This window comes from Anolis carolinensis, unplaced genomic scaffold (genome assembly GCF_035594765.1).
Source record: "Anolis carolinensis isolate JA03-04 unplaced genomic scaffold, rAnoCar3.1.pri scaffold_20, whole genome shotgun sequence".
NCBI classification, from domain to species: Eukaryota; Metazoa; Chordata; class Lepidosauria; order Squamata; family Dactyloidae; genus Anolis; species Anolis carolinensis.
Window position 1 is genome coordinate 759,539 of NW_026943830.1, and position 24,970 is coordinate 784,508.

A 24,970-nucleotide genomic window follows, 5' to 3' on the forward strand; every position below is an offset into this window, starting at 1 on the left:
CCAGGTGGCTTTTCAATTTATAGCAATGAACCTATGAATCAACTGCACTGCACAAAAGGACAACCAATTGGATTACACTATGTAACAAAAATGGAAAAAAGTCCTGTTCCTGGATTGAAAGTGTTATTTCCTGTGCAATTGCATGGTACCTACTTTGAAAGTAGTGGTTCTAAACCAGAAACTTTGTTTTTGTGGTTGCCACAAAATATGTTGAATTGTGTTGTCAAAGGCTTTCATGGCCGGAATCACTGGGTTGCTATGAGTTTTCCGGGCTGTATGGCCATGTTCCAGAAGCATTCTCTCCTAACATTTTGCCTACATCTATGGCAGACATTCTCAGAGGTTGTGAGGTCTGTTGGAAATTAGGCAAGTGAGGTTTATATATCTGTGGAATAGCCAGGATGGGGTCTGAGAACCACTGACCTCATAGGGAAGCTGATGAAGAAACACAACCTAAAAACTATCTACAGACCCATTAAGAAAATCCAACAAATGCTACGTTGAGCAAAGGACAAGAGAGATCCTCTCACCTCTGCAGGAGTCGACCGTATACCATGTAGCTTTGGACAAGTCTACATAGGCACCACCAAATGCTGAGATGCCCAAACACGAATCAAGGAACATGAAAGGCATTGCACTCACTCAACTAGAGAAGTCAGCCATAGCAAAGCATTTGATGAACCAACCTGGACACAGCATATTACAGTAGTGTCTCACTTATCCAACTCTCGCTTATCCAACACATTTTTGTAGTCAATGTTTTCAATACATTGTGATATTTTGGTGCTAAATTCTTAAATACCATAATTACTACATAGCATTACTGTGTATTGAACTACTTTTTCTGTCAAATTTGTTGTATAACATGATGTTTTGGTGCTTAATTTGTAAAATCATAACTTAATTTGATGTTTAATAGGCTTTTCCTTAATCTCTCTTTATTATCCAACATATTCGCTTATCCAACATTCTGCCGGCCTGTTTAGGTTGGATAAGCGAGAGACTACTGTATTTGAGAACACAGAAATGCTGGACCACTCTAACAACCACCAGACTACACAGAGAAGTCATTGAAATCTACAAGCATGTGGACAATTTCAACAGAAGAGAGAAAACCATGAAAATGAACAAAATCTGGCTACCAGTATGAAAAAAATCTAAAATCAGAACAGTAAATAAAGAACAATACTCTGAAAACGGGAATTCCAGACAGGAAACAATCAGGGCCAGTTAACACCTCCCAACAAAGGATTCCCCCAGGCAGGAAGCAGCCAGGCTTTGAAGCTGTAAAGCTTTTTCAGTGCTAATCAAGCTGGCTATTCGCAACATTGACACTTGCCTCCAACAGACAAGAGTTCTTTCTCCCACCCTGAATCTTCCACACATATATAAACCCCACTTGCCTAGTTTCTTTACCTCACTACATCTAAGTTTCTATACCTCACTACATCTAGTTTCTATACCTCACTACATCTAAGGATGCCTGCCACAGATGTGGGCGAAACGTCAGAAGAGAATGCTTCTGGAACATGGCCACACTGCCCGAAAAACTCACAGCAACCTATATTGAATTGGCTGAGACTCTAGGAGCGATTCATTGAAAAACTATAGCAAAATATGTTGAAAGATGTCCCGCAAAAACAAAGTATTTGCAGCTTAATAAACGCTTCCCATATTTTTATGATAGCACCAATTAGGAAACGACATTCATAACCCAGGAACAAATAGTGTTATTATAGGAAAGCCTCCACCTCTTTCTCCGCTCCTGTAACCAATGAAACACCCTGATACTTTCGAACCGGACGACTTGTAGCAAAACTCTCCCTCGTAGCGCCTTGTAGAAGCCTATGACTTGTCAAGCCCGCGCCTCCAAGATACAGCCGTCGCTCGCTCAATGAGGCAAGAGGTTGTTTGCCATTGCGCAGGCGCAGAGTATGATTGATCGCTCCTGACTTCTGAGTCCCTTGTGGCGTCCCGTAGAAAGTTGTGACGTCTAATGCAAGCGCCTTCATGATGCAGAGGATGGCTGCTCTGAGGAGGGAACTGGTCTTCTCTCAGAAAAGAAATGCAGCAGTAGGACAGGTGAGGGACACTTCGTTGGCCATTAATTCTCGAGATTTACCCCTTGTGATCCAATAGCTACTTTCCCTTCTGGTTTTGAAATTATTTATTAAAGAATTTTTAACGCAAGGGTCCTAACTTACAATCAGGGTAATATCTATACATCATCTATATAATATCTATATTTCCCATCATTTCAAATCTGTCAATCTTCTTCTATATCTATATATCTTCTGTACATATAATAAAAGTGAAAATGTGTATGTGTGTATGTGGCAGGGGTGTTTGTTTACACGGACAGCCTCCGGCCTGCACAAACAGCTTTAATCCCCAGTGCTGGGGAGCCACCAGAACCTTTCCTCCACTGACATTGCAGGTTGCAGTGAGCACCACATCCCAGTGTTCCCTTTTCTCTCCATTGGCATGAAATTTGCATGACTCCACCCACTACCTCTCCCTTAACCCTTTCCTATTCTTTCCTATGGCACACAGCAAATGGGAATTGATCAGCAACTGAACATACTGAACAGGGAGTTGTAGTTCATCTGTATTCAGAGAACACTGAACACAGCAGATGACAGATCTGGACCAAATTTGGCACACAGACCCAAGATGGCCAGCTGTGAATACTGGTGGAATTTGGGGAGGATTGACCTAAGATTTTTGGGAATTGCAGTTCCCCCACATCCTTATGCATTTTCTAATGGGAACATTCATACAAAACAAAAGCGGAGACTTGATTTTTTTCCTAAGAAAAAGCATAACATATGACCAAACTGGTATTACCTAACATCCAAAAAAACAATCCCCTTTTCAAATAACCAGGCACTGCCGGGTTCCCAAGCTAGTAGTGAATAAAGAACAACATTTTTTTTAAAAGGGAATTCCAGACATGAAACAATCAGTGCCAGTTAACACCTCCCAACAAAGAATTCCTCCAGGCAAGAAGCAGCCAGGCTTTGAATCTGCAAGGTCATTAAATGCTAACCAATATGATCTATTGCAACATTCACACTTGCCTCAAGCATACAAGAGTTCTACAGATATATAAAACCCACTTGCCGAGTTTCCAACAGACTTCACAACTTCTGAGGATGCCTGCCGTAGATGTGGGTGAAACATCAGAAGAGAATGCTTCTGGAACGTGGCCATGCAGCCTGGAAAACTCACAACAACCGAGGTAAATATACATTTAGGGAAAAAGGGGGGAGTGCAACAAAAAGAAGAGGAAGGAGGAAAAAAACAATAACAGGTAATGCTAAACACTACCTAAAATAAAACAAGACTTTAAGCCCCCGATCCTAAATGCAATGAAATGGAGAACTTATATTATTCTACCATTACAGATCTGATCTGAATAATTCTACTGATTACTAATAACTAACCAGTTGTTATTACTAATAACCAGTTATTAGTAGTTTCAGCATTCAATTTCCAGTCTTTCAGGAAATGTCTTATTGATCTAAAGGCCCAGGCATTCAGCGAATAAGCTCATTGGCTGTTGTAATCGGGTCACAAATCTGTAATTGTAGCAGTAGTGAATGACTGAGGATGGTGCAATATCGCTGCTTTGCAGCATTTTAATTTTTGTATACTATCATGTTTTTATCATGTTTTAATTGTTTTGTTTTTATAGTATATTTGTTGCTGGCCCTCGTGGCAGAATGTAAGCCGCTCTGAGTCCCCTCGGGGAGAAGGGCGGGGCATAAATGCATGTAATAAATAAATAAAATAAATAAATAGTTTCCAATTTTTTACATTGGTTTATCGTTTAAAACCCACATTTGTTTAGCAATGTTTGAGTGACCGTTTCTCCTCCTACCAGCCCACATGAGCCCTGAGATCATCATGAGAGGCCCTTCTCTCAGTCCAACCGCCATCACAAGTGTGGTTGGTGGGAATGAGAGGGAGGGCCTTCTTGGTGGTGGCCCCACAGTTTGGGAACTCCTTTCCCAAAGAGGTGCAATCGGCCCCCTCTCTACTGGCCTTTTATTTACAAGTTAAAATCTTTATGTGGACTCAGGTCTTTCCCGATAACCTATAATAGGCAGTAACCAGGCAGCTATTGGTAAGACACATCACTGAAGGATATCTCCGACTCAGCAATGTTTACATGGCCTAAAGAAGCTGAGCTTCTCGGATCTTAGTACAACGTTTTTAGGTTTTTATGGATAACCTCAATAGCCTGAGATGCAAGGAATTTTAATGCTATTTGTTGTATTTATTAAGTTTGTTGTATATGGGTTAGGTAATGTGTTATTTGTTTATCTGTTTTGTTTGGAGTTAAACGATGCAACCACCAAAGACGCAGGGAGATGTTTTCTTTTACTTTAAAGGGTAGCATAACTTGGCTTAGAATGTATGTAACAGAGGCTTGGATGTTGAAAAATAGTAACAAGTTTATTCAGGTACATAAGCTTAGCGGTTTCAATGTTGCTTCTCACTTAGAGGTACACTTCTTCAACGGTTACAATGATAACATATGATGAAACAACTCTCAAAAGGATTATTTCTTCCCTTGATCAGTTTAAACTTTTTTCTTCTAACTGACGTTCTTAATTCAACTGATCACTACAGATCCAACTGGGATTTCTTTCCCTTTATCACTCAGACTCCACTGCTTAACTCAAATAAGTCACTTGACATATTTAAACCAACTCAAACTAGAGATCTGAACTTCCCTGGTTCTCACTACCTTAGAACCAGTCTTCCCTGTGATTCCCTGATCACAGACTGACTCTCTTTTCAAAATCTGCCCTCTCTTACCAAACGGCAGTTAGCTCCGCCTTCGTTACTATGGCAACCAGCCTCAGAATGCTGAGCTGGCTACCATCCCCCCATGCAATGATAACTCTAATACTTACCCTTTCAAAACATATACCTATAATTAAACATAACAACTGTAAACCAAAATTCACACTTCACCACAGGAGTCGTGTTGTGTTGTTTTTGTTCATGTAATTTTTGTTGTTTTAACCATTGTTTGCTACTTTAAGTCCTACCCATAGGAGAAAAGTGGGATAAAAATTAATAATAATACTAATAATGATGATGATGGTGTGTGTTCTCTGTTCACACTTACTATCAGAGGTTGTCCCCAGTTTAGGCTATGGATGGAAGTTTTTGTACCCTTTAAAGTAGGCATAAATTTTGGCCCTCCAGGTGTTTTGGACTCCCACATCTCCTAACAGTGGGAAAGCTGGCTGGGATTTCTAAGAGCTGAAGTCCAAAACACCTGGAGGACTGAAGTTTCCCATGCCTGCTTTAAAGCATGAAGACTGCAATCAGGAGCTATCCATAAAGTGAATCTTTCACGGTGACTATTTGACGATGGAAGTTTAGCTTTTTAAATTTTGCCTGTAATTCACCTGTGAAACATAGAAACACTCTTAAAATAACTGAAACAGTCTCACTGTAGTACAGACATAAAAAAGATGCGATGTTAAAAGAAAGTGAAAAGGGAGAGAAACAAGTCTTGGTCTCATGTTTTCATGAGTGCCCATGATTTCTCCATTATTGATGGGATTGGTTTGGCATCTACCTTACCATGGTGATCTTCCTGGGAAATTGATAAAGTTTACTAATGCCCATTATAGAAAAACATTTCTGCACACACCATGGTATTTCCAGCCCTTTGAGTAAGGTGTTCCTCTTACTGTTGTGCTCTAGCACTTAAATAAAGTGCATGTAGAAATGTATGGAGAGGACTGCACAGCAGAAACAAAGTGGTCAGTATGCTAGTAGACATGTGTAGTTGGATTGAGTCCATCTACATCAGTACTGGTAGAAGGGCACAGTGGGTCTCCTTTCATTTCATGTCAGGTGTTGGTTGGAACAATAATCAAAGAATTGGAAGAGACCTGAAGAGTCATTTGACAAGATCTAGAGTACATCTACACTGTAGCATTAGTGCAGTTTGGTACTAATTTTACTGCCATGGTTCAGTGCCATGGAACCATGGGAGTTGTAATTTCACAAGGTCTTTCATTTTCTTTGCCAAAGAGTGCTGGTGCCTCGCCACAAACTCAACTGGAGCCATAGCAGCTAAAGTGATGTCAAACTGCATTAATTTTACAGTGTAGATGCTCCCTTAGTCTCTGGAGCCACAGAAAGTAAGCAGGCTCCATCTTCAAAGTGATCCTAGAAGCAAGGAGAGGGAAACTAAGCTAGCGAGATCCGTGGGAACTAACATTGAAATAAATCCAGAAGCTTTACACATTTTTTTCTTTCTTAGAGAGCCTTGGAATTCTGGAAATATTATCAGTGGATTTGTTAATGATAGGAATTGTAATGAAGGAGTGAATGTGCTTCTCTGAAATATGCCTTATTTCTACATCCGCTATGTTTACATTGTGCTGAGTGAATTCTGGGATATATTCTTGTTTATAGTGAATGATAAACTGAGCTGTGTTAAGTATAGCCAGAAACCTCTTCCACCTTGAGCTTATGCTGTGGTTGCACCTTGATCATATCTGGAATGTGTGGAGTTCATAAAATGAATTGACATGGAAATGATTCCCTGAAGACAGAGCATTTCAATGCCATTGTTTACTTCACTCTGATTTAGCATCCCAAAAGAAAACTTGCAGAGTATGATGGACAATGTGTTTGATTTTGATATCAAAGGTTTACAGTAATTTCCTGAAGCGAGGACAATATGCTTCTGTTTTCATGTGGTCTTCAACAAACTACTACATCCAGGTTTAAGCCTTCCTTATTTTGTTGGTCCTCATACAGGTTAAAATGATTTTGTTCTCTGGAGTGGTAGCCATGCAGTTTTGGATCCCAGATGGGAGAAAAATGGGATAGGGCAAAAGAAAAAAATTGTGCCACCTTAAAGACCAACCGTTTTATATTGTATAAATAGAATCATAGAGTTGGAAGAGACCACAAGAGTCATCCAGTCAAACCCCTGTCATGCAAGAACACACAGTCAAAGCACCATTGACAAATGGCCATCCAACATATGCTTAAAAACTTCCCAAGAAGGAGACTGCCCCAGCCTCCGAGGCAGCATATTCCACTGCTGAACAGCTCTTGCTATCAGGAAGTTCTTCCTAATATTTGGGTGGAATCTTTTGTCCTTCAATTTGAATGCCTTTCTCATGTCCTCTCATGTCCTCATGTGCATTGAGACTGAATGGGATAAAGAATGACTGTGACAGGCCTCAGAATTAAAATCTTATATGGTGAATCTTTAATCTTCCAATTATTTTGAACTAAAAATCCCATAATCTTATCATTGATCATGACAAGTTGGGTTGGTGGAAGTTATAGGCAATAACATTGTGATGGTCAAAGCTTCCCTACCGTTGTGCTACACTGTTTCTTATGTAGTTTGCTTTCAGCATCTGGCATATGTTTCCTTGGCATGTTTCATTGTATTTCCTTTGACATCTTGTGATCATCATCTGGAATTGTGTCAACACCTCTTAACATTGATCCTCTTGGGGAAACAAGGGCTGTTCAATCTCTGTAGTTGACGTCTTTGTAAATAACTTGAGTTGGAGAACACAGAGCCGTCCAAATGTTGTGTGACAGCAACATATCAGTCCTTACCAGCATAGATGAGACCTCATAAAAGTTGTTTTCAAATACTGTCTGGAGGGCCACATGTTCTCATTACAATCTTAGACAAAAAACAAAACAATTAGTTGTGATCCATATGTAGCACTGCAAAGTGTTGAGTGATCAACAAAACTTGGACCATCATAGTAGCTTGCCTTATTTGCTCTTGCAGCCTTGTCATCTGCCATTCCTTCTATCAAAGCAGCAGAAGGAGATTACCTTGGATTTCAGATACTCAGAATAAAAAGCATTTTAGATCCCCATGGTACTATACAGCATCAGGGGCAGCCTAGATAATTTACCCATCATCTAAGGCAAGACAATATGTACAATTCTCACATATTCCAGGCATAGAAGAATAGAGAACAAGATGATTTGAGTTGGCAAGTATATTTGCAGATCTTCCAAAATACTCCTTTTTCAGCTGATAAAACATTAGTAGCACTACAGTTGTTATTCTGTTTCAAGTATGTAATATTCAGTGGAGAAGCCCAATAAATATATGTGTGTGTCTTTTCAAGTACATATGCATGGGTTCACTTGGTTAAATATTCATCTCTCACTTTTTTTTGGAGAAGCGATGGCCTATCTTTCATGTCTTTTCACTCTCATTCTTCTTTCTTTCCCATTGCAGTTATTTGGTGAACATCTTGCCCGTTTTCTTCATACTGGCCTTCCAGTACTAGCAGCAAAAGAGCTTCTGGTGAAGCTTAGGAAGAAAACTGGTTACTCATATGTGAACTGTAAGAAAGCCTTGGAAAAATTTGATGATGACCTTAAAGAGGTGAGAAAAATATTGGGGTTTTATATAAATATATTTATTTTTCCTGTTTTCTCTCTCTTTAAATCAAGCTTTACAATACTGTCAGATAAACCAGAGGTGACCAATTGTAGAAATTCTCTGCTCTGGCCCCTCTTCATTTCCTCAGGTTGCTAGAAGCCCATTTTCTGTTTTTAAAAAAGCAAAGTTAAATGGGGGTGGAAGGCTGTGACCTATTTAAAAGATAAATTGCCTCTTCTTGTGGTTGTGCATAAAAAGTGTGGTCTGGACAGTCTGAAGGAAATGCAGTCCACCAAGGTAAAGGTAAAGGTTTTACCCTGACATTAAGCCCAGTTGTGTCCGACTCTGGGGGTTGGTTCTCATCTCCATTTTTAAGCATTTTGGCATACAGACCCAAAATAGCCAACTGTGCATACTGGAGGAGTTTTGGGAGGGTTGACCCAAATAACCTGGTCATCGCCAGGTACCCAAGCTAGTGAAAGATAAAGGGAACCCAGGAGGTGAAATACCGTAGATAGAAGTTGCTCTGGCAATTGCAATTTTTTGTCTATATGCCCCCTGCAATGGGTTGCATTATTTGAGGATGCAAAAAATGCAATTTAAATGTGTTCACAGGTTTGCAGTCTTTGTATTCTCAGTAGAATTTGGCAAGTTTTCTTGCCAAAAAAGGAAAACGGTTGCATTTCCATGTCCTTTGGAGTTGTTTTTACCCATTGATGTTTATTTGCCTGGAAAAAGAAAGTTGGACAGAGGATCGGAGGGGTTTTGGGGTGAAAAAGGATTAACACAAGCCACATTTTCTCCACCTCTGCTGTAAGAGCTCACTGGAAAAACAAAACACTGACTTATGTAAAATAACTCGCATTTTGAAATGTGTTTGCTATTAAGGAAATAACTGGTTGCCGAAATGCTGGCAGATAAAGAAGTCTGTGAACTGCATACTGATGAGCACTTGATAAAGCTCTGTACGGATGTTTACCAGATAGCCCATTTCATGGCATTACTAGCAAGTCATCCTAAGCAGCATATTAAATTGGAGTTAAACATTGATTAGTATCTTCCAGAATGTGCAACTGATTGGATTGGCATGCTTGTTATAGTTGGGACTGTCATACACAAATGACAGTTGTTCATTTAAGTGTGTTATATTTATTTACGAGTTTCTTTGTAACATTATTACAATATCACATTCCAGCACTCTTATACCATCGTAAGTTTACTTTTTTCTGGCTGACTGGATATTTTTTTAAATCACCTTTGACATTCTGGGTGAAAGGAGGAAGAGCACTATTGGCTTTAGACTCTGCCATGTTCCCAAACTTCCTTCATGTGAAAAATCAGAATGTGTCTGAAAGTTATGCTGGGACCCTTCTCTTTTCTGTTGCAGCTTCCCTCATGCAGGCCCTCTTTGAAATGGGAGAAATCAAAATCTCTCCCCTCCCCCCTCACCCTTTGCATTCTGTCATTGTGCTTTCATTTAGTCTTTGGTTCATTGTATCATCTTGACTGTTGTGCCTCAATTTGGTGGGGATTGATTTTTCTTTCAAGGCTGAAATCTGGCTGCATGAACAAGCCCAAAAGGAGGGATGGAGCAAAGCTTCCAAACTGCAAGGGAGGAAGACGAAGGAAGGGCTGATAGGGCTGCTACAGGAGGGGAACTCGGCTGTGATGGTGGAGGTGAGCCTGTTCCTCATGGTAATAAAATATCCTACATTTACAAGGTCAATTTACCCTCTAGGCAAGGAATATATATCTGGTATGTATATGTGTGTGTACATATATATATACACACACACATACATATTCTCTCTCTCTCTCTCTCTCTTTCTCTCTCTCTCTCTCTCTCTCTCTCTATATATATATATATATATATATAGGATCTGCATTTGCACAGATCCTCCTCTCAATGTAACCACACCAGGAGAACAGGAGATGGCAAAGGAAGAGACATTGGAGTAACAGGAAAAGGGACCGTGGGTGCAGAGGTGTCAAACCCAGTTTGGCTCCCCAGATGTTTTTGTGAAAGGCAACTTTAATCACTTTTGATTATCCACCATGCAGACTGGGGATAATGGAAATTGCAACCAAAAAGTACTTGTGGCTCTGAGGTTGGGGAAAGGTTACAAACATTTTAAAGGCAGACATTATAACCACAATTCTAAATTAAAATTACACTCTCCTGAGTAAGCAGAACAAACTGCAGTCTTCCAGATGTGAGTGCATCACGACTCCCATCGGCTCTAGTCATGATGTCTAATGATGATGAATGCAAGTGTTGTCCAACATCTGGAGGGCCACATAAAAGGACATGGCAGGTCAGATTCACCCCTTGGCCTTGGGTTTGACACATATGGGCTACAGAGAAAGCTGTTCTTGCCAAAATATAAAACTGCCCTTGTTAGTTTCTGTGCTGTTTGAGTGTCAACAGCTCATTCTGCTGACAGAGATTACTTTCTGTGCAGTCACTCTGCTGCTGCTGCACGTCTTGAAAAAGGACTTATACCAATGTGGGCAACTATGAGAACAGTTTTCTTTGCAAGTTTCATTAAGGGAGGGTTGCCTGTCCCTTCTTCTGAGGCTGAGAGAGTGTGATTTGGGCAGGATCACCCAGTGGCTGAATGGGGATTCCTCTTTCTTGAGGATTGTGTATTAGTCGCACATTATTCTAGGACAGTGGTTCCCAACAATCCATAACAGTTGGTAAGCTGGCTGGGAGGGGAACAACAGCCTGGCGAACACTATATTACCCACGACCACAGGGAACCGCCGAAAGGCTAAAAGGAGGGCTGCACAAACACAGCAAGGACCAAGTACAGAGAGCACAATAATCCCAAATAAACAGTTCGAGGGGAGGTCACAGGGGCTTACATGTCTTTACACTAATGCTCAGAGCATGGGAAATAAGCAAGACGAACTCCAACTCCTAGCACAGCACCACACATACGATGTCATAGGCATCACTGAAACCTGGTGGGATGACTCCCATCACTGGAATTTAACCATTGAGGGCTATAACCTCTTTCACAGAAATAGAACAAAGGGGAGAGGAGGGGGAGTAGCTTTATATGTCAAAAACAGTTACGTTGCAGAAGAAATGCAAGACTGTAATCCGGGAAACCAGCTTGAAAGCATCTGGATAAGAATCAAGGGAACCGGGACTCAAAAAGATCTTGTCGTGGGTGTCTACTACAGACCTCCGAGTCAGGATGAAGGACTTGATGAAGCCTTCTGTCAACAGCTGACCAAACAGGCACAAAGAAGAGATATAGTAGTCATGGGCGATTTCAATTATCCCGATATCTGCTGGAAAACAAACTCAGCCAAGAGTACAAAGTCCAACAAATTCCTCACTTGCCTTGCAGATAATTTTATGGTCCAGAAGGTAGAAGAGGCAACAAGGGGATCAGCAACTCTTGATCTAATCTTAACAAATGTGGAAGACCTGATCAATACAGTTGAAGTGGTTGGATCCTTAGGGGCAAGTGACCATGTGCTCCTGCAGTTTGCAATACAAAGGAATGCTGAAACTAAGACAAGTCAAACACGCATTCTGGACTTTAAGAGAGCTGACTTCCAAAAAATGAAGGAATTACTGAGCGGCATTCCATGGACGCCGATATTAAAAAACAAGGGAGTTAAGCATGGATGGGAGTTTTTCAAAAGTGAAATACTCAAGGCGCAAATGCAAACAGTGCCAACAAAGAAGAAAAATAAGACAAGTGCAAAGAAGCCAGAATGGATGTCCAAAGAACTTCTAACTGAGCTAAAGCTCAAAAGTGACATGCACAAGAAGTGGAAAAGGGGAGAAATCACCAAAGAAGAATTCAAACGTATAGCCAACTCCTGTAGGGAAAAGGTTCGCAAGGCTAAAGCGCAAAATGAGCTCAGGCTTGCCAGGGACATAAAAAACAACAAAAAAGGTTTTTTTGCTTATGTTGGTAGAAAAAGGAAGAAAAAGGAGGCGATAGGGCCACTGCAAGGAGTAGATGGGGTGATGGTGACAGGGGATAGGGAAAAGGCAGAACTGCTTAATGCCTTCTTTGCCTCGGTCTTCTCACAAAAAGAAAGCCATCTTCAACCTCAGCAACATGGAATGGACGAAGGATTGGGGGAAATCCAACCCCAAATAGGGAAACAAGTTGTCCAGGAACACCTGGCCACTCTAAACGAATTCAAGTCCCCAGGGCCAGATCAGCTACACCCAAGAGTACTGAAGGAACTAGCGGAAGTTATTTCAGAACCACTGGCAATTATCTTCGAGAGTTCTTGGAGAACAGGAGAAGTCCCAGCAGATTGGAGGAGGGCGAATGTGGTCCCTATCTTCAAGAAGGGAAAAAAGAACGACCCAAACAATTACCGTCCGGTCAGCCTCACATCAATACCAGGCAAGATTCTGGAAAAGATCATTAAGGAAGTGGTCTGCAAACACTTAGAAACAAATGCGGTCATTGCTAATAGTCAACACGGATTTACCAAAAACAAGTCATGCCAGACTAATCTGATCTCTTTTTTCGATAGAGTTACGAGTTGGGTCGATACAGGGAATGCCGTGGATGTAGCATATCTAGATTTCAGTAAGGCCTTCGACAAAGTCCCCCACGACCTTCTGGCAAACAAACTAGTAAAATGTGGGCTAGACAAAACTACGGTTAGGTGGATCTGTAATTGGCTAAGCGAACGAACCCAAAGGGTGCTCACCAATGCGTCGTCTTCATCATGGAAAGAAGTGACAAGTGGAGTGCCGCAGGGCTCCGTCCTGGGCCCGGTTCTGTTCAACATCTTTATTAACGACTTAGACGAAGGGTTAGAAGGCACGATCATCAAGTTTGCAGATGACACCAAACTCGGAGGGATAGCTAACACTCCAGAAGACAGGAGCAGAATTCAAAACGATCTTGACAGACTAGAGAGATGGGCCGAAACTAACAAAATGAAGTTCAACAGGGACAAATGCAAAATACTTCACTTCGGCAGAAAAAATGGAAATCAAAGATACAGAATGGGGGACGCCTGGCTTGACAGCAGTGTGTGCGAAAAAGATCTTGGAGTCCTCGTGGACAACAAGTTAAACATGAGCCTACAATGTGATGCGGCTGCTAAAAAAGCCAATGGGATTTTGGCCTGCATCAATAGGGGAATAACGTCTAGATCCAGGGAAGTCGTGCTCCCCCTCTATTCTGCCTTGGTCAGACCACACCTGGAATACTGTGTCCAGTTTTGGGCACCGCAGATGAAGGGAGATGCTGACAAGCTGGAAAGCGTCCAGAGGAGGGCAACTAAAATGATTAAGGGTCTGGAGAACAAGCCCTATGAGGAGAGGCTTAAAGAGCTGGGCATGTTTAGCCTGCAGAAGAGAAGGCTGAGAGGAGACATGATAGCCATGTACAAATATGTGAGGGGAAGTCATAGGGAGGAGGGAGCAAGCTTATTTTCTGCTGCCCTGCAGACTAGGACACGGAACAATGGCTTCAAACTACAGGAAAGGAGATTCCACCTGAACATCAGGAAGAACTTCCTCACTGTGAGGGCTGTTCGGCAGTGGAACTCTCTCCCCCGGAATGTGGTGGAGGCACCTTCTTTGGAAGCTTTTAAGCAGAGGCTGGATGGCCATCTGTCGGGGGTGCTTTGAATGCGATTTCCTGCTTCTTAGCGGGGGGTTGGACTAGATGGCCCTTGAGGTCTCTTCCAACTCTACTATTCTATGATTCTATGATTCTATGATTTCTAGGAGTTGAAGTCTAGGCTGGGATTTCTAGGAGCAAAGGTTGGAAACCACTGTTTAAGTATTTGGACACTTATAGGAGTTTGCCAGGAAATATACATTTATTATTATTCTCATGGGGTACAAGAACATACCTGAAGACAAACACTTGCAAACTCTTTTAAGAGAAATGTGTGCTAAGACATTTAGTGCTAAATTGGCCTATCTTGATCATTGGGGCAATTGCACACTATGCAGCAAAAGTTGTAACTGTGTTAGGCAAAATTTGGATGAGTCATCCTCCCCACTTTTATATTTATGGAATAAACCACCCTCTTTTTCTGTTCTTAGTACTTTTAATGTTCTTCTCACCTCCTGAACAAAATTTCAGCAGTTGACTATACAACTAAAAGCTAACTGTTTTTCTGGCAGGTAAACTGTGAAACAGACTTTGTGGCCCGAAATGCCAGGTTTCAACACCTTGTTCAACAAGCAGCAATTGGAACAATGCACCATTATCAGGGGACCATGAACCAGTTAAACACATATGCGAAGGTGAGTGACCTAAAGGCTTTGTATAACCTTAAGCAACAGATGCAGGTTAGGAGTCCGTGTTGGTCACATGAACATAGTGGGTTAGATCTGCACTAAGTCATGAGTTAAGGAAACTCAATGGAATTAACGTAATATTGCTCTTCTTCTTCTTTGGCACACAGACCCAACATGGTCAACTGTGAATACTGGGGAAGTTTTGGTAGGGTTGACCCAAGATTTTTGGGAATGGTAGTTCACCCACATCCTTATGCTTTTTCTAATGGGAGCATTCATAAAAAACAAAAGCAAAGACTGAGTTTTTTCTAAGAAATAGTGTAACATATGACCAAACTGATATTACCTAACATTCAAAAACAAACAATGCCCTTTTCAAATAACCCGGGCATTGCCAGGTACCCAAGCTAGTCCAACATAAAACCTAAAGACAAATAACATTAAAATAAAATTAAATCAAACACTATTTAAAAATATGGAGTTAAAACCATTAAAAACCTATTTAAAATACAGTAATCCAGGAAGGATGTAACTAAGGCATGTGCCATTGTGACCAGATCTGATGTTTCAAGGAATGGGCATCCCCGCAGGAAGGAATGGAGCCACTGTAAAACAATCCTGCTTTAAGGAGGCGGTAGTAAAACCACTACTAAAAAAGCCCTCGCTTGATCCATCTGTTTGTAACAACTACAGACCAATCTCCAACCTCCCGTTTTTGGGCAAGGTTCTGGAGCGGGTGGTTGCCACGCAGCTCCAGGAGTTCCTCGATGACACTGATTTTCTGGACCGCTCTCAGTCTGGTTTCAGGCCTGGGCACAGTACCGAGACGGCTTTGGTCGCCTTGGTGGATGACCTCCGCAGGGAGCTGGACAGGGGGAGTGTGACCCTGCTGGTTCTCTTGGACATCTCAGCGGCTTTCGATACCATTGACCATGGTATCCTTCTGGGGAGGCTCTCCGGGATGGGGCTTGGTGGCACGGTTCTGCAGTGGCTCCGGTCCTTCCTGGAGGGTCATTCCCAGATGGTGAAGCTGGGGGATACCTGCTCGGACCCCTGGCCATTGACCTGTGGGGTCCCGCAAGGGTCTATTTTATCCCCCATGCTATTCAACATCTACATGAAACCGTTGGGAGAGGTCATCCGGAGTTTTGGAGGGTGTTGCCATCTCTACGCAGATGACACGCAAATCCACTACTCATTTCCATCTAACTCCAAGGAAGCCCCTCGGATTCTGAACCAGTGCCTGGCCTCTGTGGCGGACTGGATGAGGAGGAACAAGCTGAGGATCAATCCTGACAAGACAGGCCCTCCTGGTCAATCGCTCGTCGGATCGGGGTATTGGGTGGCAACCTGTGCTGGACGGGGTTGCACTCCCCCTGAAATCACAGGTCCGCAGTTTGGGGGTCCTCCTGGACTCAGCGTTGACGCTTGAGGCGCAGGTGTCGGCGGTGGCCGGGAGGGCTTTCGCACAACTCAAACTTGTGCGCCAACTGCGACCATACCTCGTGAAGTCTGACTTGACCACGGTGGTGCATGCCTTAGTTACCTCTAGACTGGACTACTGTAATGCACTCTACGTGGGGCTTCCCTTGAAGACAGCCTGGAAACTACAATTGGTTCAGCGTTCGGCGGCCAGATTAATAACAGGGGCGAGCTACAGGGAACGATCTACTCCCCTGTTTAAAGAGCTCCACTGGCTGCCGTTCACTTTCTGGTCCCAATTCAAGGTGCAGACCATCATCTATAAAGCCCTAAACGGTTTGGGACCCACCTACCTTAGTGACCGTATCTCCTACCATAAACCTGCCCGATCCCTTCGTTCATCCGGGGAGGCCCTCCTTTCGCCACTGCCTTTATCCCAGGCCCGTCTTGTGGGAACGAGGGAGAGGGCCTTTTCTGCTGTGGCCCCCCAACTGTGGAATTCACTGCCCACTGAGATCAGGCAAGCCCCAACCTTGTTATCCTTTAAGAAAGATCTAAAAACATGGCTTTTCCGATGTGCCTTTGGGGAGTAAATGTAATATATCACTCTGGTTATTCCCCTTGGATTCTATCCTTTAGACTCCTCCACCATTTTATATCCCTGTTCCCTTATTCGTATGTCTCTCTCTCTCGAGTTTTTAATTAAGTGTTCATGTGGCCCGCCCTGGTTTTTATTGTTTTCTCTGATTTGTGTTGTAATGTATATGATTATTTTTGCACTGTTATATTGTGTTATGATATGTTGTTTTATTTTGTTATATTGTATGGTGTCTGGGCATGGCCCCATGTAAGCCGCCCCGAGTCCCCATTGGGGAGATGGTGGCGGGGTATAAATAAAGTTTTATTATTATTATTATTATTATTATTATTATTATTATTATTATTATTATTATACCTCCAATTCCCATCCCAGTGAGGCAGATTAGAAGGAATTTAGTCATGGAATTTGTCTGATGTTGGAAACTAAGCAAGTAGTTAGATGGGAGACTGCCAACAAATTTCAGATGCTGTAGGCAATATTTTAAAGAAAAAAACTGGTAAAATCACCTCAGAGTTGAAAGTAGAATACTCTGCCTATAAATTGCTATAAATCCCCATCAATCAACATATACTTGAAAGTGTATATGCAAACAACATTTGCTGTTTCTTCCTGCTCCATTTGGGCATCATATTGGACAGTGCCTACTGTTGGTCATGCCTGCTTACTCCTTCCTTAGTCCCAGGTTCATCCTAGGTGCAAAGGATCTGCATAAGTAAAAGGCTAGATGTCATGATAAAAGACAACTGGTCAGATTTTGTGGCCTGGTGGTAGGAGGGGTCTTATATCTTGTTGCAATACTCACTCACAAAGTCCTACATTCAGTATACATCATCAGTGCATGTCATAATGCCCTTTGAAACAGTTTGTTTTGCCATGTGAAATATCTGAGTCCTGCATGTGAAGTTTAGCTAACCTAGATGGATGCAACCTGCTATATTTAGGGGTACATTTTTTGCAACAGTGACAAAAAAAAAAGAGTTGGAAAAGGAAAAATATGTTTCAACACTGTCAGAATACAAGGAATTTGTATTCCACCCTACTCTGCTTCATAATGGATTTCTAGTGAAGCTGCTAATGCTTTTCTTTTTTAATAGCTGTTTCATCTTCCAAAAGGCTGTTGCATTCGTTTCCTTCTCACACTTTGAATGTCTTAGAGCAGTGCACTTTGAGTCATCATTCTTAGAAAGATGAAACATTTGAAAGCATTTGTTGGTGCATTGTGATGTTGCTGGATTTTTTTACTGTGGCATCAAGATGGTTTAGGTGGTGATTTCTTGTGTAGTCCTGTAACTTGTTGCGTATTTTTGTGCTTTGTAGAGTTGTAAAGATTCGATTTCTATAAACTGAAATGAAAGTAATGCCCCATATGTAGACCAGATTTTGCTCTTTTCTTTGTCTCATCCCATTTTAGATATTGCTGGAACTGCTTTCAAAACTGTTCTAGGTGTTTAAAAAGTGGTTCTCAACCCGTGGGTCCCCAGGTGCTTTGGCCGACAACTCCCAGAAATCCCAGCCAGTTTACCAGCTGTTAGGATTTCTGGGAGTTGAAGGCCAAAACATCTGGGGACCCACAGGTTGAGAACCACTGCGTTAAAAGTGGCAACTGATGTGTCTGGATTTATTCAAATGTTATTCCTTTGACTTGCTTTTCTAGTGTTTGTTAAAATCGAATGAGCTTTCTCAACTGAAGATTGGACCAGATGGATCCTTACTTAGCGACCAACTGGCTTTGGCTATTGGTAAGTGTTCTGGTGCCAAACATGGCGAGGAAACTACAAGGTAGCAGCTGTTTTTCTTTTTCTTTTCTTTTCTGCCAATGCTCTGCCTGTCTCCACTGCTGCTACATATGCAGCAATTTTTGAAGGGAGTTCACAGGGATATACCCATCTTATCTCTTCCATGTTTGTCTGGTTGTTATTATTACTATCCCAGATTTTCTTTCTAAAAAAGAGACCCAGAGCTGCATACACTGAAACTAATGGGATACTATTTAAAACCTAAAAATATCTGAACATTAAAATGGAAACAGAGGCTGAATGGCCATTTGTCAGGGATACTTTGTGCTTTTCCTGCATGGCAAGGGGCTGGATTAGATGGCCCATGTGGTCCCTTCCAACTCTATTATTCTATGATTCTATGAAATAAATATTGACAGTATGAAAAATAAATAGTTGAAACCCTTAAAACAGATTAAAAACCTATCCACAGCTAAAAGTAGAGCACCCCTCACTTGACTTTTTCAAAGCACTTCTTTAAAAATCTGTCTGAATAAAAAGGTTTTAATCTTCCACCAGAATAATAGCAGGGAGGGGGCCATTCTGGCTTCACTAGGAAGAAGGGAGTCAAGGGGCAGCCAACAAGAAGTTTCTCTCTTGTGTCTCCATCAACCAAGCTTGCGATGGAGGTGAGTCTGAGAGAAGCGTTACTCCTGAGAATCTCAGGGCCACCTGGACCTGAGCCATATAGGACTTTCTATGTCAAAGCCAGCACTTTGAATTGTGCCCAGCAATAAACTGGCAACCAGTGGATCTGCTGCAACAAGGGGGTTGGCCACTCCCTGTAGCCAGTCCCAGTTAGCAATCTGATCACGCTCTTTGGACACTCTTTGAAGACAACCCCACATAAAGCGCATTACAGTAATCCAAGCAGGATGTAACTGAGGCATGTACCACTGTGGGCAGATCCAGCATCTCAAGGAATGGATGCAGTTGGTGCACAAGTCTTAAATGTGCAAAGGCACTCCTGGTCACTACTGATACCTGGGCCTCCAGGATCAGAGCTGAGTTCAGGAGTACACCCAAACTGCAGACCTGTGTCTTCAGGGGGAGTGTAACCCCATCCAGCACATGCTGGATCCCTATTCCCTGATCTGCTTCATCTTGTATGTATTAAGTTTCAATTTCTTTGCCTTCATCCAGTCTATTACTGATGACATACACTGGTTTAGGGTCAGGACAGCTTCCTTGACTTTGGGTGGAAAGAAGAAGTAGAGCTCAGTGTCATCTGTATATAGTTTGCACCTCACTCCAAAACTCCAGATGATCTCTCCCAGCAGTTTCATGTATCTGGTTGCCATAAGGCCACAATAGTGTAAATCTTTACCTTCCCACAGTCTGTAATTTTGATTGCAAATGCTTTTTTAAAGTCTCTTAGGGCAGTTAGGGTAGGTATAATTTGTCAATTTATTTTATTTTCCTTCTCTTTTTTCTGTTAAAGGCAAACTGGGTGAGAACATGGTTATCAAGAGGGCGGTGTGGGTGTCAGTGCCAGAGAACAACTTCATCGGCTCTTACGTACATGGAGCTCCCCCAGATGGAAATCCTCTGCTGTCTCATATAATGTTTGGCAAATATGGTGCCTTGGTGATCTGTAGCCCCTCTGAGCAATGTCCCAAGTCAAACTTTCCTGAGCTTGGCTGGAGGCTGGGCCAGCATGTGGTGGGCATGGCTCCCCTCTCTGTCGGCTCTATGGAGGATGAACCCGGGGGAGATTCTGAAACAAAGATGCTTCCACAGCCCTTCCTCCTGGACCCCACAATTTCCTTGGGACAGTATATTCACCCAAGAGGCGTATCTGTGCTGGACTTCGTGAGGTTTGAATGTGGAGAAGATACAGAATCATTGGAGTCAGAATAGGCAATTTTTTCCACTGAAAAGGTGAACTGTTCCCTCTTCAACTTGGGACTTGGTGTGGTTAGCAGATGTGGCTGGTAACAAATGATTCGTAATATTGGTTGTCTAGAGGAGTCAATTGGCAAACATAAAATCTCTTTCCCAAGCTCTGCAGTGGTTTTGTCATATATGGCTGACAGATGTTGGTTGGTGAGCTGTGAGCTTCTTCGGCAAAAGCAGCCAGGATGAGTGTTGCTGCGATTGATTCAAGCTAATTTTGTTTACTGGTGAGTCTTTTGAAAAAAATTCCCAAGGATGTCAACTTACTGTAAATGAATAACAAAATTGTTGCAGGATCTACATCCTGTTTTGGGCGATTTGTGAAAGTGCTTTGATTGATTTATGTAAGTGTCTTCAAACAGCTGTAGCAAATTTTTGCTTGCTTTTAGTGGACCACAGTGGATGAATAGGGAATGATGGAGGAAGTGGGCCAATGGAAAGCACTGCGGCTCCTCTCAACTCTGATCCCATCCACCTATTTGAAATATTTTAATATGCAGAACTGGAAACTTGGAGTAGTTGCTTTTGGTATACATACTAATGCTTCTCAGACCTTTTTAATGCAAAAAAAAAATCAAACACAGAGATTGAATTCAGTTTATTTGGCACGAGCAAGAGCACTCCATGAGTGGCATTTTTCTGAAAGTAATCCTGATGGCAGCGAAATGGAAGAGGAGACTACCTTTACAGGGATGGAAGGAGTCCTTGAGGCTATGGAAGGAAGATGTTGGATCCTGGCCATATTATAACTAACAAGCTGTAGTAAACTGAATTGTCTGGTAATTATTGCCAGAAGCTTTTGTTTTTGTCTCTGCTTAGATATTATTAATGTTAATAGCTGAATGAGATAGGGGAGATTCAATTGAGAATGATATTAAAACAGTTTGCAAGCAGTTTTTCTCAAGAGGTCTGGCTTAGTGTAGAACAGTGGTTCCCAACCTTTTTTTGTTAACCAGGAACCACTCTCCAACATTAGTACCTAAAAGGTTACAAATCAGTTTTTGGTCAACTTTAGATTTGGTGTGGTTGGGTGCTGATTCAGAGAACTACATTGGATAGACCACATCAGTTCTAGTTTCTGATGCAGAACTTATGTCATCCAGTAGTTGCCATCTGCTTACCCACAATTTTTTTTAATAATATAGAGCTGATGTGGTCTATATCCAATGCAGTTTTCTGAATCAACGCCCCAAATAACCCCAGGAACAGTCCTAAAAACAAAGACACCAAGCCACCCCCGCTTCCAGGCGCCACATGGAATGGCTCCGCTCAGGGAGAAGGAGCAGGAGGAAAAGCAGCAGTCGGGAGGCTTATTATCATGCATTTCGTGGGTAATCATTGTCTCCCCTCCCGTCATCCTTGTTGCCTCAGCGCTATAAGAGGGTTTCGTGAGACAAGTCGCTCTCATTGCAATAGTGTAGTAACGGTGAGGCCACAGACGATATTTTAGTTCTTGGGGACCATTGGTGGTCCATGGACCACAGGTTGGGAACCACTGGTGTAGAACATTATGTGCCTGCTACATGTGGTACAGTGGCTGATTTGGTGCCAATGTATTGAACTAAGGTTTAGCAAAACATGTTGAAAACCAGTGGACTGCTGAAGCATGGCTGCAAAGTACAGTAGACTCTTAGTTAACCAGAACTAAAACTTTAGGAACTCTTGAGCACCTTGCAAAAGAATCGAAGCAATAACACTTTAAAGTCACAAAGCTGTTTTATAATACAGTGAAACTGTGTTACATTAAATTAAGATTATCTTTATTATCTTAATTGCTTTTATTTTAATATTATCAAGTCAGTACAGAGTTGATGGCAAGGTATAATATGGAATATAGTACTAGTTAGACCTGTTTTTTAATAGTAATGCTCAAGTAACCAGAAACTACATTTATCTGGCATCTACCAATCTACCAGTTAACAGAGTCTACTGTATATGTAAAGGCACCTACACCTTTCCATTGGATTTTCTAGCCTAACCATGTGCTTTGGACCTAGCTGAAGACATTTTGCTGCCTGCAGTCAAGAACGTGATGGCAATCTCCCATCCCTACCATAATCTACATATACATATAAGGCAGAATTAGCTTTTAGTCTTACTTTGATACAAATGAGAAGACAACATCTACTGCAGCCATGGGCAGACGCCTATATGCAAAATACTTGGTGCACACATCTGTTCTCCAGCACCTTGCCTCTGTTTTGCAACCCCTTCTTTGGTTTCTGCGATTTGAAGGAACTTCCTTTTAACTAAGATAAGCTTGGTTGTTTTCACCATTGAAGTTTCCTTCTTCGGCTTATGGCAACTTGAGCAAATGCTGCATTTTTATGCAAGATACTATTCCCTTTGTTCTTACATCTAGTGTAAGCATAGGGAAAGTCTGATCCTTCAGATGATTTTGAATGGCCACACCCAGCATTCATCAACATTTTATGCTGGTTGGGGTCGTCATGGAAATTGTCATACAACATCATCTGGAAGACTGGATTTTGTCCACCATGAACTATTGCTAAGACTTCCTCTTCTGTCTTTTGCATACCACTGTCTCAGCCATTCCTCTGTTGCATAGGGCAGGTGTGATAGGCCTGTTGAGATGCTACTGCATGTAGCACAGATCCATCAGATGCATTTTAAAAACATGGAAAGTTGGTAGGTATTATGAAAATTTAGAAAACAACATTCGATCTAAAGGTAAACTAGATTCAACATTTTGCATCTTTTATATCTTTGTTTTACATATATTTATTTTTATAGCTTTGCTTTTGCTCAGCAAGCCAGAGAGGATGGTGGGCAGCATGCGATTTCCTGGGCCAGTCCCTTCTCGTATGTAGGAGACAAGTGAGAGGATGAACTTTGAAGACTTTCAAGCAGCGCAAACTGCTTGAAGCTTATGAACAAGTGCTATCAAAAGTGCCTCATCTTTAACTCTCAGGGAGAGAATATGTAGTTGTCCCCCATGACCTTGGCAAAATATGCTGAAATGATTAGCTGTTTTAGATTGAATGTTGAAACTCAACATTATAGGCAACTTTGGTGGGCCTGTGTTGCTGTGACCCCTCCCCACCCCCCAAAAAATCAGTTGTTCCTGGTGGTCTCTAAGGATCCACAAACATGGTCAAAAGCTTCATGGGAGCTCGACCTCACAGCAGTTAGTACTAGTAGGAAGGCAATGCTTCCCAGTGCATAAAATGCAGCTGAATTAGAAGCCTTTGACTGATAGGGTGGGATGATGTATTGTCGACCCCCATTTTTGCAGGGTTTAGGGATGCAGGACCATTGCAAAAGTGGAAAAATTGTGAATATAAATGCTACTAATGTTGTTGTTTTTTTACCAGAGAGAACACCCCTCTTAAGAATTTCTAGGACTTCCTACTCAACTCTATAGTTATACTGAAAAACTCAGAAATCCCTAGGAGGAGCACATTAAACAAATCCATGAGAATTCCAACTTGAAAAAGTTAAACTTGCAGATGTGGAGAGCCAACTATATTGACAGTAAAGCCTATTTTAATATTTGTTGTGTACTTTTAAATAAAACAAATGAGAAGCCAGTTCTACGGTCTTCTCGTGACCTGAATTTTTAGGAAGCACTCTTCGGCTCCTTATTTTTACAAAGCTTTAGACTAGAGCAGAGGGAATGGTTTTGTTGGCAACCATTTTTCTGAGCCTTTTCACTTTCATTACTAGGCTTACCAATGTAGGCTTGTAAAGTCAAAAATTGAAAAACAAAGCTTCCCAGGCTTGAGTAAAGATATAAAACCAGCATTCAAAGCAGAGTTAGGCACAAATGTGATACATATCATCGCAAGAAGGAATGCAGCAACTGCCGTAGTGAAGGTGCTTCTGATCTGGGGCCTGCCCTCCAACGTATTGGTGGCTTCTTTCCCTCTGGAAATGTTCCCTCTTCAGAAAAGCCCCCTATCTTTCTTCATGTTGAGCTGTTTCCAAGTGGGGAGGGCATTGAATTCTTCCATGGGGATGCCAAACACTCTCACAAAGTCATCTTCTGATAGGAAGTTCTGGTGATTTGGGAAAAAAACATTCCTTACATGAGGAAGAAAAAGACCTACAGTGTGATCCTTTTCCTAACCAAGTAAAGATAATTGTACACAATCCAATAATAATACATGGCTGTGATAAATTGCTTTAATAATAAAACTAATAATAATAAAACTTTATTTATACCCCACCACCATCTCCCCAACGGGGACTCGGGTTGGCTTATATGGGGCCATGCCCAGGACAATACAATGAGCTTTCTGTGAGGCTCATTCTTAATCATAGCCTTTTTTTTCACATATGGCTACTTAGGGGTGTCATGGATCACAAGGGAGATGGGATGTTGGAGACCCTGCTTTGGATGGAGACAATTGTGTCAGGGAGGCCTGGAGGGACTCCCGCTGCAGCCTGGCCGGCTGGGCAAGGCCAACCGGGCGAGGGCGAGCGGCACGGGAGGCGGGGCCAACCCTGGTCCCGCCTCCCGCGCTGCTCGCCCTGACCCCGCCTCTCACGCAGGGTGGGAGGTGGGGCTAGGGCGCGTGTCGCGGGAGGCGGGGCTCCGCCAAGACGGGGCCCCGCCTCCTGCCCCGCGCGCCCTGGCCTGGCGGGCCTTGCTC

General features: G+C 42.2%; 2 protein-coding genes across 5 annotated transcripts in view; one reads left to right on the top strand and one right to left on the bottom strand.

Moving 5' to 3' along the window:
• The first annotated feature begins 1,923 nt into the window (after nt 1-1,923).
• On the top strand, nt 1,924-20,460 carry tsfm (Ts translation elongation factor, mitochondrial). 2 transcript variants are annotated; one of them, XM_003216634.4, is made up of 6 exons: nt 1,924-2,082; nt 8,264-8,413; nt 9,959-10,087; nt 14,544-14,666; nt 18,338-18,422; nt 19,900-20,460. In XM_003216634.4, the coding sequence occupies exons 1-6, from the start codon at nt 2,011-2,013 to the stop codon at nt 20,316-20,318; spliced, it is 978 nt and encodes a 325-aa protein (XP_003216682.1). In that variant the 5' UTR covers nt 1,924-2,010; the 3' UTR covers nt 20,319-20,460. The 2 variants fall into 2 exon arrangements, with proteins under 2 accessions (XP_003216682.1, XP_062822496.1); XM_062966426.1 differs by lacking the exon at nt 1,924-2,082 and adding an exon at nt 2,384-3,241.
• A 477-nt stretch (nt 20,461-20,937) lies between these two features.
• The window catches only part of avil (advillin), a 55,695-nt gene continuing 51,662 nt past the window's right edge, over nt 20,938-24,970 (bottom strand). For all 3 annotated transcript variants that reach the window (XM_062966424.1, XM_062966425.1, XM_062966423.1), the window contains one exon: nt 20,938-24,373. In XM_062966424.1, the coding sequence (XP_062822494.1) occupies nt 24,260-24,373 (114 nt within the window). In that variant the 3' untranslated portion in view covers nt 20,938-24,259. The remainder of the gene's footprint in view (nt 24,374-24,970) is intronic.

What these genes read in the sequence shown, in the direction of transcription:
- tsfm (XM_003216634.4), top strand. Translation starts at nt 2,011, where the DNA reads ATGATGCAGAGGATGGCTGCTCTGAGGAGGGAACTGGTCTTCTCTCAG. An exon ending in GAAATGCAGCAGTAGGACAG is followed by an intron (nt 2,083 to 8,263) that starts GTGAGGGACACT and finishes TTCCCATTGCAG; the next exon opens with TTATTTGGTGAACATCTTGC. An exon ending in ACTCGGCTGTGATGGTGGAG is followed by an intron (nt 10,088 to 14,543) that starts GTGAGCCTGTTC and finishes TTTTTCTGGCAG; the next exon opens with GTAAACTGTGAAACAGACTT.